Source organism: Salmo salar, chromosome ssa09, assembly GCF_905237065.1.
Source record: "Salmo salar chromosome ssa09, Ssal_v3.1, whole genome shotgun sequence".
In the NCBI taxonomy this organism is placed as follows: domain Eukaryota; kingdom Metazoa; phylum Chordata; class Actinopteri; order Salmoniformes; family Salmonidae; genus Salmo; species Salmo salar.
The window spans coordinates 42739609-42754483 of record NC_059450.1 but is presented as its reverse complement, the minus strand read 5'-3'; the positions used below and the strand labels follow the sequence as shown (position 1 = coordinate 42754483).

Genomic DNA, 14875 nt, shown 5'->3' with positions numbered 1-14875 from the left:
TGTTCTGTAAAGATATCTCAGGGGCTGTTGTACCCCAATGATGAACAAACACCTTGACCACCTCCCCCAGGTGGACTTCTTTGCGGTAGAACTGCTGGATGGCAGTCTGTACCTGCTGTTGGACATGGGCTCAGGGACCATCAAGGTCAAAGCCACCCAGAACAAGGTCAATGATGGAGCCTGGTACCACGTGGACATACAGAGGGACGGACGCTCAGGTGAGTCGTCTTACCTCAACAAGATTTTTTAATTTCCCTTTGAAATTATGGATGAACGTATTGTGGATGAAGATTTATTTTTTAGATATTAATTGTGCGTGGTTACATGGTTAATTCCACGTGGGGTACAGAGTTAAAACAGAAACAATTCAAAGATTAACAATTTAGGCATAAATTCTGAGTGTTTAAGGTTATGGCTATGTTTGGAAGAAGGCTTAAAACAAAATAATCAAAAATGATGCGATATAACCATTACCTAGTATTTTCGTGGCTTGCTAGAGCATTGTGAACTGTCGAGGCGCAGTGGTATGAGCAGCGCGTTTTGGCTCCGAGCATCACGAGTTTGCACTGGGCAATCTTTTTAAATGTTTTAAATTTTATTATTATTTATAAATCTTTCGCAGCGGAAGGCATACAGTGTCGTATATCTGGGGAAGGGTACCAAACAATGTCTGCAGCATTGAAGGTCCGCAAAAACACAGTGGACTCCATCATTCTTAAATGGAAGAAGTTTGGAACCACCAAGACGCCGGCCACCCGGCCAAATTGAGTAATCGGGGGAGGGCCTTGGTCAAGGAGGAGGGCAAGAACCCGATAGTCACTCTGACAGAGCTCCAGAGTTCCTCGGTGGAGATGGGAGAACCTTCCAGAAGGATAACCATCTCTGCAGGCCTCCACCAAACAGGCCTTTATGGTAGAGTGGCCAGACGGAAGCCACTCCTCAGGAAAAGGCAAGACAGGCTGTTTGGAGTTTTCCAAGAAGCACTTAAAGGACTCTGACCATGAGAAACAACATTCTCTGGCCTGATGTTACCAAAATGTTACTCTTTGGCCTGAATGCCAAGTGTCACGTTTGGAGGAAACCTGGCACCATCCCTACAGTGAAGCATGGTGGTGGCAGCATCATGCTGTGAGGATGTTTTTCAGTGGCAGGGACTGGGAGACTAGTAAGGATGGAGGGAAAGATGAACGGAGCAAAGTACAGAGAGCTCATTGATGAACACCTGCTCCAGAGCGCTCAGGACCTCCGATTGGGGCGAAAATGCACCTTCCAACAGGACAACGACCCTGAGTACACAGCCAAGACAATGCAGGAGTGGCTTCGGGATGAGTATATGAATGTCCTTGAGTGGCCCAGCCAGAGCCCAGACTTGAACCCGATCAAACATCTCTGGAGAGACCTGAAAATAGCTGTGCAGCGATGCTCCCCATCCAACCGGAGAGAGTTTGAGAGGATCTGCAGAGAATGGGAGAAACTCCCCCAAAACAGGTGTGCCAAGCTTGTAACTATTTTTGCTTTGTCATTATGGGGTATTGTGTGTAGATTGATGAAGAAAAATGGTTGCTGCCCCCTCCTTGCCTAACTCTGAATTTATAAGATTAGGGTTAAGTTTATGCATTATCTCCAAATTATTAATGTTAGGCATTAACTCTGAATATTTTAGTAAGGGTTGGTCCGAATGATTGAGGTAAGGGTTAAGGTTTGGGATAGGCTTAAAACCAAAAAAATTAAAAACAACTTTCTATTGTGGGATTAGAACATACAACTTTTGGAGTCAGAGGTAAATGCTTACGCCCATCCACAACGCAGGTTGCTGGAACGGATCCCCGAGCTGACAAGGTAAAAATCTGTCATTCTGCCTCTGAGCAAGGCAGTTAACCCACTGTTCCCCGGGTGCCGAAGAAGTGGATGTCTATTAAGTCAGCCCCCCTCACCTCTCTGATTCAGAGGAGTTGGGTTAAATGCAGAAGTCACATTTCAGTTGAGGCATTCAGTTGCACAACTGACTAGGTATCCCCCTTTCCCCTTTCCCTAGCAAATCCGAAATCTACTTGAAGGTAATAGCACTCCCTGTGGCCCCTAGTGGTTTCCATATCATCTCCTGACGTCCTCGGACATAGATGAACGTTGAAAACTGATTTGTATCATGCTTGACCTCCCTAGTATACTTGCTTCTGTGTTCTTCTATGTATACCCCTGCCCATGTTTGTCTGGTGGGAGTTGTAGATAAATAGCAGTAATGTGTGCTGCAATGACAGTCACCTATGCAGCCCTAGCATTGTCTAACAGGCTGTCTGTCTGCATCTCTAATGTCCTCTGAGACACCCATAGGACCACCACTGGGCACAGAGTGATACACTGCACTACACTGCAATCGATCCAACAGCACACACACATCAACTCAAGATCAAGGGTAAGAGATAGATGGGCTTGAAGATGGAGAGAAAGGGGGGAGAAAAGGAGACACAGAGAAGAGAGAGAGAGAGAATAGGGAGTGATTGAGAGATGGGGAGAGGAGTGTGAGAGAGGAGCAGCAACAACAGGGTATTAGGTAAGGAGGAGCAGCAGCGACAGGGTTTTAGGTAAGGAGGAGGAGCGGTAACAACAGGGTATTAGGTATGGAGGAGGAGCAACAACAGGGTATTAGGTAAGGAGGAGGAGGAGCAACAACAGGGTATTAGTTATGGAGGAGCAGCAACAACAGGGTATTAGGTATGGAGGAGGGCAGCAACAACAGGGTATTAGGAATGGAGGAGGAGCAGCAACAACAGGGTATTAGGTAAGGAGGAGCAGCAGCAACAGTTTTAGGTATGGAGGAGCAGCAACAACAGGGTATTAGGTAAGGAGGAGTAGCAACAACAGGGTATTAGGTATGGAGGAGGAGCAGGCACAACAGGGTATTAGGTAAGGAGGAGCAGCAGCAACAGGGTTTTAGGTAAGGAGGAGCAGCAGCAACAGGGTTTTAGGTATGGAGGAGGGCAGCAACAACAGGGTATTAGGTATGGAGGAGGGCAGCAACAACAGGGTATTAGGTATGGAGGAGGGCAGCAACAACAGGGTATTAGGTATGGAGGAGCAGCAGCAACAGGGTTTTATGTATGGAGGAGGGCAGCAACAACAGGGTATTAGGTATGGAGGAAGGCAGCAACAACAGGGTATTAGGTATGGAGGAGCAGCAACAACAGGGTATTAGGTATGGAGGAGGGCAGCAACAACAGGGTATTAGGTATGGAGGAGGGCAGCAACAACAGGGTATTAGGTATGGAGGAGGGCAGCAACAACAGGGTATTATGTAAGGAGGAGCAGCTGCAACAGGGTATTAGGTAAGGAGGAGCAGCAACAACAGGGTATTAGGTAAGGAGGAGCAGCAACAACAGGGTATTAGGTAAGGAGGAGCAGCAGCAACAGGGTTTTAGGTATGGAGGAGGGCAGCAACAACAGGGTATTAGGTATGGAGGAGGGCAGCAACAACTGGGTATTAGGTATGGAGGAGGGCAGCAACAACAGGGTATTAGGTAAGGAGGATCAGATACAACAGGGTATTAGGTAAGGAGGATGGCAGCAACAACAGGGTATTAGGTAAGGAGGAGCAGCAACAACAGGGTATTAGGTAAGGAGGAGCAGCAACAACAGGGTATTAGAAAAGGAGGAGGGCAGCAACAACAGGGTATTAGGAGGGCAGCAACAACAGGGTATTAGATAAGGAGGGCAGCAACAACAGGGTATTAGATAAGGAGGGCAGCAACAACAGGGTATTAGATAAGGAGGGCAGCAACAACAGGGTATTAGATAAGGAGGGCAGCAACAACAGGGTATTAGGTAAGAGGTAAGAAGGGGCATCAACAGGGTATTAGATAAGAGGTAAGGAGGGGTGGCAACAACAGGGTATTAGTTATGGAGGAGTGCAGCAACAGGGTTTAGGTAAGAGGTAAGGAAGGGGGCAGCAAAAGGATTTTAGATAATTGGTAAGGAATGGTGGCAACACAGGGTATTAGGTAAACGGTAAGGAGGGGGGCAGCAATAACAGGGTTTTAGGTAAGGAGGTGGGCAGCAACAGGGTATTATGTTAGAGGTAAGGAGGGGCAGCAACAACAGGGTATTAGGTAAGGAGGTGGGCAGCAACAGGGTATTACAGTACAACCCTCTATAACGATACAGGGCGAATCCCAGATGCAGTCACGGGAGGCAGATGGTTCGAGACTCTGATATTAATTATAAACAATGGGCAGGCAAGAGACATGTCATGGACAGGCAAAAGATCATAAACCAGGACAGAGACAGGAGGTACAGAGTGGCAGGCAGGCTCAAGGTCAGGGCAGGCTGAATGGTCAGGCAGCAACAACAGGGTATTAGGTAAGGAGGTGTCAGTGTCAGGGCAGGCATAGGAGTGGGCTCAGGAGTGGGCTCAGTGTCAGGGCAGGCATAGGTCAGAACCGGGAGGCCGAGAAAAACTGTGATTTGGAAAAAACAGGAGCACGGAAAAACACGCTGGTTGACTTGACAAAACAAGATGAACTGGCAACACACAAACAGAGAAGACATGTACAGTATAAATACACAGGGGATAATGGGGAAGGTGGGCGACACCTGGAGGGGGGTGGAGACAAGCACAAAGACAGGTGAAACAGATCAGGGTGTGACAGTACTCCCCCTCTAGGGCGCCACCTGGCGTCCTACCTGGGTGCATACCTGGTTGACCGAGGTGCCGGCGGTGAAAGTCAGCGATGAGGTTCCGGGTCCAGGATGTCTTTAGCAAGGACCCAACACCTCTCCTCCGGGCCATAACCCTCCCAGTCAACCAAGTACTGGAAAACCCTGCCCTGTGCGTCTCACCGTGTACACCGGATGGCCATCGATGACAAGTGGAGAAGGGTTGGGCCTGGAAACAGAAGACAAAGGACTGTGAGACAAGGGCTTAATCCTAGACACATGAAAAGTAGGGTGTACATGGAGGGTACAGGGTAACGCAAGACAAACAGCAGTGGGACTAAGGACTCTAGAGATGGGGAAAGGACCAATGAAATGGGGGAAAGTTTCTGGGATTCCACCCGGAGGGGCAGGTCCCGTGTAGACAGCCATACCCTCTGCCCAATACAATAGCGGGGAGCTGGAGTCCGGCGGTGGTCAACTTATCTATGATGCCTGGAGTTGGTCTTGCGAAGTGCTGACCAAGCTCTTTTACAGGTACGCTGACAACGGCAGACGAACATATGGTCTGAGGATATGTTGACTTCCTGTTCTTGCTCTGGGCAGAGTGGGGGCTGACACCCCATGGAGCACTCGAAAGGGGAGAGTCCAGTGGCCGAGCAGGGAAGAGTGTTACGGGCATACTCCACCCAGACCAGTTGTTGGCTCCAAGTAGTGGGGTTGATTGAGACGAGACACTGTAGTGTTGTTTGCAGATCTTGATTTGCTCGCTCCGACTGGCTGTTAGACTGGGGATGAAATCTGGAGGACAGGCTGACCGACGACCCAATAAGGGTGCAGAACGCCTTCCATAACCGCGGCGAGAACTGAGGACCCTGGTCGGAGATGATGTCCACCGGCAGTCCATGGATCCAGAAGACGTGCTGCACCATGAGATGTGCCATCTCTTTGGCAGAGGGTAGCTTGGGGAGAGGAATAAAATGGGCGGATTTTGAAAACCGATCCACAAACGTCAGGATGACGGTGTTGCTGTCAGACGGAGGAAGCCCAGTGACAAAATCCAGGGAAATATGGAACCGGGGCGATGAGGGACAGGCAGTGGCTGGAGGAGGTCAGACGGAGTTTGCCACGGAGTCTTATTCTGAGCACATACTGTGCATGCGGAAGCAAAGGCAGAGGCATCAGGAACCATATTGGGCCACCAGAAACGTTGTCGAAGGAAGGCCAGAGTTCAACGGGAGCCAGGATAACAGGTCAGCCTGGAGGAATGAGCCCATTCCAGGACCTGAAACCGGGCTGAATCAGGGACGAACATCCGGTTAGCAGGGCCCCCTCCAGGGTCCTGCTGGGACCGTTGTGCCTTGTGAACCAGGGTCACAATAATCCAGTAAACTGAAGCCGCAAGGCATGAGGTAGGGAGGATGGTCTCAGAGTCAGAGGGTGTGCCATTGGAACTGTACAGGTGAGAGAGAGCATCTGGCTTCATATTCTTAGGCCCTGGGTGGTAGGAGATGGTGAAGTTGAACCTGGTGAATAACAGAGCCCAACATGCCTGCCTTGAGTTAAGGCGCTTGGCTGTGTGGAGATATTCCAAATTCTTATGGTCGGTCCAAACCAAAAATGGATGATCCGCTTCTTCCAGCCAGTGCCTCCACTCCTCCAACACCATCTTGACTGTCAGAAGTTCCCGGTTACCTACGTCGTAGTTTCTCTCCACGGAGTTGAGACGATGGGACAGGAAGCTTTTGGTCCTTGGCAGATCGCTGGGACAGGATGGCCCCCACTCCAACGTCAGAAGCATCGACTTCAACCACAAACTGACGGGACAGGTCTGGATGGACGAGGATGGGGGCAGTACCTTGGGAACGGTACCTTGGGAGAAGTGAGTGCAGAGAGATGAGCCGGCAGAGTGCTGTAGCCCTGGATGTGGCGGTAAAAATTAGCAAACCCCAGGAAACATTTCAATTGCACTCCGAACGTTGGGGCCAATCCACCACCGCTCTCACTTTTTCAGAATGCATCTGGACATTTTGTATGTTAAAAAGGAGATAGTAGAACGGGAAAACTCGCACTTCTCAGCTTTCACAAACTGGTTCTCCAGGAGGCGCTGAGGGACTTGTTGGACATGGAGAATGTGTTCTTGGGCAGACCGGGAGAAGACGAGGATGTCATCGAGGTAGTCAAACACAAAACGATTCAACATGTCACGGAGCACATCGTTGACCAGTGCCTGGAAAACAGTGGGAGTGTTGGTGAGCCCAAACGGCATGACCAGAGACTCATGGTATCCACTGGCAGTGTTGAAAGCCGTCTTCCACTCGTCCCCCTCGCGTATCCGAACAAGATGGTAGGCGTTCCGAAGGTCCAACTTCGAAAAGATGGTAGCCCCCTGGAGAGGTTCGAAAGCCGAGAAGAGGAGTGGTAGGTGGTAACAATTCTTAATCGTGATATCATTGAGGCCCTGGTAGTCAATGCATGGACGCAGGGTTTTGGCCTTCTTTTTAACAAAGAAAAACCCTGCGCCGGCAGGGGATGTAGAAGTACGAATGCTCCCAGCAGCCAGAGAGTCCTCAATGTACTCCTCCATGGCCTTGGTCTCAGGAACGGATAGGGAATATAGCCAACCTCAAGGCGGTGTTTTACCGGGAGGAGGTTGATGGTACAATCATAGGGACGATGCAGAGGAAGAGAGGTAGCACGAGCCTTGTTGAAAACCACCAGAAGATATTGGTACTCTGCGGGAACAGTAGAAAAACCCAAGGCTTTACTTAAACCCAGAGGAGGACGATTTGGTGGCGGCTGCACCGCTTTAAGGTTAGTGGGAGTGACAGAACGGGCTCCAACCCAAGATTGAACCTGTGGTCCAGTCAATGATGGGATTGTGCTTTTGGAGCCAAGAAAATCCCAGTACCACAGGGAAGTGAGGGGATTCAATGAGGAGAAGCTCTATTGACTCATTTTGATTGCCAGATACCCGCAGATTAATGGGAAATGTTGCTGTGCGTGACTCTTTCAATGGAGCAGCCGTCCAGTGCTCTAGCGTCCATGGGAATGGAGAGGAGTTGAGCGGGGATACCTAGTTCCCGATACCAGGGTAGCGTCCATAAAACTCTTATAAGCCTCAGAGTCAATGAGCACCCAGAGAGACTTAGACTGGTCTCCCCACAGCAGGATCACAAAAAAGGGAGTACGGGTAATGGGAATTAGAGAATTCCCAGTCTGACTCATCAGTGTACTCATACCTACTAATGAATCTGGTCTCTGGAGGTCAGCCTATGTGAATGTTCCCTAGGCAATAATTTTGCTCTGCCCAGTTGCATAGGTTCCAGTGTATCCGACTCATCCGTCGCCGATGATTCTCAAGGGAACTCGGGTGGCTTTGGATCTTCTCGGAAATGCAGCCTTCAGGGACTTCCGAATTCCTTCGGAGGTGAGCAAGCACCAGCGGATGAACGAGTGTGACCGAGACCCGACCTCTTCTCACTCCTGCGTACCCGTAGACGCCCATCAATCCTAATGGTAATGGCGATGAGGGAATAAAGGTCCCACGGTAACTTCCGAGCTGCTAGCTCGTCTTTTATCTCCTCTGATAGTCCGTGAAAGAATATATCGAACAGGGCCTCTGGATTCCAGGCACTCTCGGCATCAAATGTGCGAATATCTACCTCGTAGTCTGCCACATTACGGGAATTCTGATGTAATTCAAGTAGTTTTCGGACCGCCTCTCTCCCAGACACCAGAGATTCGAACACCTTCCTCACCTCTGCCATAAAATCTTCTAGATGACGACAAATGACGGATTGTTGCTCCCAAGCTGCCTTAGCCCAGGAGAGCGCCCTTCCCGACATTAGCGTAATAAGATACGCTATCTTCGACCGATCCGAAGGGACAAAAGATGGCTGCAGCTCAAAAATGAGAGTGCACTGAGAAAGAAATCCCCGGCAGGTTCCAGGATCCCCAGAATATTGCTCCGGAGGAGGTAAGCGGGGTTCTAGGTGAGCCGGGGTAGCCTGTACAAACCCACCACTGGTAGGGGAGTTACTGAGCGACTGTGATACCCTCTCTATATTAGAGTACAACCCTCTCTATATTAGAGTACAACCCTCTCTATATTACAGTACAACCCTCTCTATATTACAGTGCAACCCTCTCTATATTACTTTCCCCTCTCCAGGCACCATCTCAGTCAACAGCCGGCGCACTCCGTTCATGGCCAGCGGAGAGAGTGAGATCCTGGACCTGGATGGGGACATGTACCTAGGTGGTCTACCCTCAGACCGCGCCAACCTCATCCTGCCCACCGAGCTGTGGACCGCCATGCTCAACTACGGCTACGTTGGCTGCGTGCGCGACCTCTTCATCGACGGACGCAGCAAGGACATCCGACAGATCGCTGAGGCCCAGAACGGGGCCGGCATCAAGCCGTCGTGCAACAAAGTGGTGGGGAAACAGTGTGAGAGCTACCCGTGTAAGAACAGGGGCGTCTGCAAGGAGGGATGGAACCGGTTTATCTGTGATTGTACCGGCACGGGGTACTGGTCACGTACCTGTGAGAGAGGTAAGTGGAAGCCTTTGTTTTGCATGCGTGCTTGTGTGTGTGTGTTTTATGACTGTGTATTTGTGTTTGTGTGTGCATTAACACATAAACTGATGTGGGGATTATCATGTATGCTGGTGTGAGGATTCATTTGTGGGCTGGTGTGGGGATGAACATGTAGGCTGGTTTGGGGATTAACACGTAGGCTGGTGTGGAGATTAACACGTGGACTGGTGTGGAGATAAACAGGTAGACTGGTTTGGGGATTAACACATAGGTTGGTTTGGAGATTATCATGTAGGTTGGTGTGGAGATTAACACGTAGGCTGGTTTGGAGATTAACACGTAGGCTAGTGTTGGGATTAACACGTAGCCCGGTTCGGGGATTAACACGTAGGTTGGTGTGGAGATTAACACGTAGGCTATTGTTGGGATTAACACATAGCCCGGTTCGGGGATTAACACGTAGGCTGGTGTTGGGATTAACATATAGGCAGGTGTGGAGATTAACACGTAGGCTGGTGTGGAGATTAACACATAGACTGTGTGTTGGGATTAACATGTAGGCCGGTGTTGGGATTAACACGTAGGCCAGTGTGGGGATTGTATGTATTGATGTGTTGATTCAGAGGTTAGATAACTGGTCCTTGTTGACTGCATTAATTGAAGTGTGTTGCATTGTTTCTTCTTATGAAATGGTTCATTAAAACATTAGTGGACCTTTGGCCATGCTGTTTGTGTCAGAGGGAGGTTATTTATTTTGATTAATTTAACCTTGATTTAATTAGGCCAGTCAGTTAAGAACAAATTCTTATTTACAATGACGGCCTACCAAACCCGGACAACACTGGGCCAATTGTGTGCCGCCCGATGGGACTCCCAATCAGGAAAAGATGGTAGCCCCCTGGAGAGGTTCGAAAGCCGAGGTGAGGAGTGGCATGGGGCAGCGATTGTTAATCATGATGTCATTGATGCCCCGGTAGTCGATGCATGGACGCTGAGTCTTGTCCTTCTTTTTCACAAAGAAAAACCCTGCGCCGGCAGGGAATGTAGAAGTACGAATGCTCCCAGCAGCCAGAGAGTTCTCAACGTACTCCTCCATGGCCTTGGTCTCGGGGCCGGATAGGGAATATAGCCGACCTCGAGGCGTTGTGGTGCCCAGGAGGTCAATGGCACAATCGCAGGGACGATGCGGAGGAAGAGAGGTAGCACGAGCCTTGTTGAAAACCTCCAGAAGATCTTGGTACTCTGCGGGAACAGTAGAGAAATCTGAGGCTTTACTTAAACACAGAGGATGACGCCTCTTGCAATCTAGCTTGTGTTCTAAATCCCAGTGTTTCCCCTTTAAGGCTCTAGAGGAAGTTGTGGTGAAGACTGTATTGTTGATGCTGTTGAAATATTAATGTTGTTTCTGCCTTTTTTCTGGGAGCCTTACTCTGCCCAAGGTAACCTAGCATTACAGTTTAATGACCAGAATATCTCTCTGTCACTCTCACCTATATCAACTGCTATAGTTATTTGCTGTGTCAACCCAGCGTTAAAGTTTAATGACCAGAATATCTCTCTCTCTCTCTGTCACTCTCACCTATATCAACTGCTATAGTTATTTGCTGTGTCAACCCAGCGTTAAAGTTTAATGACCAGAATATCTCTCTCTCTCTGTCACTCTCACCTATATCAACTGCTATAGTTATTTGCTCTGTCAAGTCTGCGTTAAAGTTTAATGACCAGAATAGAAATGGTATGGCTTCTCTCTCTGTCTCTGTCTCTGTCTCTGTCTCTGTCTCTCTCTGTCTCTCTCTCTGTCTCTCTCTCTCTCTCTCTCTCTCTCTCTCTCTCTCTCTCTCTCTCTCTCTCTCTCTCTCTCTCTCTCTCTCTCTCTCTCTCTCTCTCTCTCTCTCTCTCTCTCTCTCTCTCTCTCTCTCTCTCTCTCTCTCTCCTATATAAACTTCTGTAGTTATTTGCTGTGTCAAGTCTGTATGACCTTTCACAGTCTCTCTCCCTATCATATGAATGGAAACACATACGTATCGATCCTGCGTCACTCCATTGCTCCCCCCTGTTCTCTCCCTTCATTACCGACACATTCTGTAAATCAGGCCGTTATAACCCTTTGTTGCTATTGTTAGGGTCAACCCGCCAGAGACATGCACTTGTGAGGGAAAACACTTTTTGCAAACACCAGCGGAAGGGTTGGAATTACAACTGCGTGGCCATAGCAATATCTATTATGGAATGTATTCATCTACTATCTGTGGAACTGCCTCTTCACAAGGTCACCTGGACATGACACCTCTGAAAACACAGGACCACTGGGACCCTTTAAATATGAGCTCGTATTGCACTACCAATACAACAGATCAATGAAGTGATTTTAACATGAACCCTTATTGCATAATGATGCCCAACAATGAGAAATTAGAGATGTCGGGTGAATATGAACCCATAATGACTACTCAGAGAGAGATAGTGATGTGTGTTATTACTCAGAGAGAGATAGTGATGTGTGTTATTACTCAGAGAGAGATAGTGATGTGTGTTATTACTCAGAGAGAGATAGTGATGTGTGTTATTACTCAGAGAGAGAGATAGTGATGTGTGTTATTACTCAGAGACAGATAGTGATGTGTGTTATTACTCAGAGAGAGAGATAGTGATGTGTGTTATTACTCAGAGAGAGATAGTGATGTGTGTTATTACTCAGAGAGAGATAGTGATGTGTGTTATTACTCAGAGAGAGAGATAGTGATGTGTGTTATTACTCAGAGAGAGAGATAGTGATGTGTTTTATTACTCAGAGACAGACAGTGATGTGTGTTATTACTCAGAGAGAGAGATAGTGATGTGTGTTATTACTCAGAGAGAGAGATAGTGATGTGTGTTATTACTCAGAGAGAGAGATAGTGATGTGTGTTATTACTCAGAGAGAGAGAGAGATAGTGATGTGTGTTATTACTCAGAGAGAGATAGTGATGTGTGTTATTACTCAGAGAGAGATAGTGATGTGTGTTATTACTGAGAGAGATAGTGATGCGTGTTAATAATCAGAGAGAGATAGTGATGCATGGAGAAGTCCCGAGGCTAGAGAGAAAAGTCTCTTATTTCAACAGTCTTTAAATTCTATGAGATTTTCTTATGGATTGATCATGTCTGAAAACAAAATGAACGCATTTGACAAATTATTCCATACACTTTTACCATATTAAATAAAAGCTTGGAGGTAACATCTCTATCCAGCTCCGTTACTCTATTCATCCCCAGTTTCAGTTCAACCTCATTTTGATTTTGGAGGGAAATTTTGTGAAAGAGAGAGAGAAAGCGGAAGAGGGGGAAAGGGAGCAGGAGTTTGAAAGAGGGAAAGAGAGAGGAAGAGAGATAGAGGGGAGGGAGAGAGAGAGAGAGGAAGTGAGAGAAAGAGATGAAGAAAGAGAGGGAGGTCAATTTGATATGAAAGCTAACTGTTCACCTCTAATCACTGTGTAAAGGATATTGGTCTAATGAAATTCTAACATAAAGGCCTGAGCCATGCAGAGAGGTCTGTATGCATCTCTTTATTAACACAATATCATCTTTAGTCATATTTCAGAGCAGAAACAATATTTCTGCCTACTTCTTCTACTAATACAGGTCTTAATTAAAAAGGTTAATAATGCAATATAACTATTTAAAAATATCCCTCAGGGAGTTTTCATAAGCTTCTAGCTTCTATTTTTTGTGCACACACACCACACACACAACACACATACCCCATCCACTGTCCCTCCACTCCACATGGCTTCTGTTGTCAGATGGTTATCAGATTGGACAGGGGTTATGAAACCTCAAGGTCCGGCTGAAGTAATGACCCCCGCCACAGCTTCCTGTTTCCTGTGGTGGCAGGGTATGCATGGGGTGACAAAGCTGCCCAGCAGGCTGCCGCTTTCTCCATTTACCCAACAAATGTTTATTGTTCTGCACTCCATTACCTGTGTCTTGTTTTATTTAAACCTCTCTACCATTACAGTCTGCCTGTCTTACTCAGCTCTATGGAGGACTGTTCCCTGTATAGAAGGCCTTCCTGGTCTCTCAGTAATATCCCTGTATAGAAGGTCTTCCTGGTCTCTTAGTAATATCCCTGTATAGAAGGTCTTCTTGGTCTCTTAGTAATATCCCTGTATAGAAGGTCTTCCTGGTCTCTCAGTAATATCCCTGTATAGAAGGTCTTCCTGGTCTCTCAGTAATATCCCTGTATAGAAGGCATTCCTGGTCTCTCAGTAATATCCCTGTATAGAAGGCATTCCTGGTCTCTCAGTAATATCCCTGTATAGAAGGTCTTCTTGGTCTCTTAGTAATATCCCTGTATAGAAGGTCTTCCTGGTCTCTCAGTAATATCCCTGTATAGAAGGCCTTCTTGGTCTCTCAGTAATATCCCTGTATAGAAGGTCTTCTTGGTCTCTTAGTAATATCCCTGTATAGAAGGCATTCCTGGTCTCTCAGTAATATCCCTGTATAGAAGGCATTCCTGGTCTCTCAGTAATATCCCTGTATAGAAGGCATTCCTGGTCTCTTAGTAATATCCCTGTATAGAAGGCCTTCTTGGTCTCTTAGTAATATCCCTGTATAGAAGGCATTCCTGGTCTCTCAGTAATATCCCTGTATAGAAGGCCTTCTTGGTCTCTTAGTAATATCCCTGTATAAAAGGCCTTCTTGGTCTCTCAGTAATATCCCTGTATAGAAGGCCTTCCTGGTCTCTTAGTAATATCCCTGTATAGAAGGCATTCCTGGTCTCTGTGGTTTTGTCTGTAGTCTGAGTATTGGATTTTTGACTAAACTTGTCAACTGTAGTTACCCTTACCCACAATCTCAGGGTTTAGATATGAGTATGAGACAATCTCAGGGTTTAGATATGAGTTTAGGAGACAATCTCAGGGTTTAGATATGAGTTTGAGACAATCTCAGGGTTTAGATATGAGTTTAGGAGACAATCTCAGGGTTTAGATATGAGTTTAGGAGACAATCTCAGGGTTTAGATATGAGCTTGTGAGAAATTCAAGGTGTAGTCTAGGTTACTTTGCTTGAATGTTAAACCCAGCAGCAAAAGATTCTCTAAATTTTAAGTCTCTGCGTAGTTGACAGAGGATTGTATCGCTCTGACGGATCCTGCAGTCTGGACAGTCAGGAGGAAACGTCTTTTTGGAGATTAGATATTGATTCAGGAGAGTTCTTAAAAAGGCCTTTGAGTTGTGGCTCCACTGGTAAAAGAGAGAATCATATCCACTGCAGAGATATTGAGTGACAAAGAGAAGATACTTTTTTTACTGAGGGAAAGTACTGGAATATATTGATCTGGGTTGAGTTGAGGTAAAGTTCTAATATAGTATAAGCCATTTAGCAGATGTTTTTATCCAAAGCGTCAAGGGTATCAAACCCACTATCCTAGCGTTGCAAAAGCATGCTCTACAAACTGTGCTACAGAGGACCACGTTACGACTGCAAAAAGAGACACATCCAACTGTTGTCTATCAGTCTGTTGCTTTCTTTCGCTCTCCCTCTCTATCTTGATCTCCATCTCCCCATCTCTCTCTCTTACTCTGCATCTCTCCCTCTTGTTCTCCATCTCCCATCTCTCCCTCCTGCTCTCCATCTCTCCCTCCTGCTCTCCATCTCGCCCTCCTGCTCTCCATCTCTCCATCTCTCCCTCTTACTCTCCAT

The 14875-nt window shown here is 47.2% G+C and overlaps 1 protein-coding gene across 4 annotated transcripts in view; it reads left to right on the top strand.

The window, feature by feature from the left end:
- LOC106611370 (neurexin-3a) overlaps window positions 1–14875 on the top strand; it is an 825193-nt gene that overhangs the window by 234889 nt on the left and 575429 nt on the right. For all 4 annotated transcript variants that reach the window (XM_045723683.1, XM_045723684.1, XM_045723681.1 and 1 more), the window contains exons 9-10: window positions 71–218; window positions 8822–9205. In XM_045723683.1, coding sequence (XP_045579639.1) covers window positions 71–218; window positions 8822–9205 — 532 coding nt within the window. The remainder of the gene's footprint in view (window positions 1–70; window positions 219–8821; window positions 9206–14875) is intronic.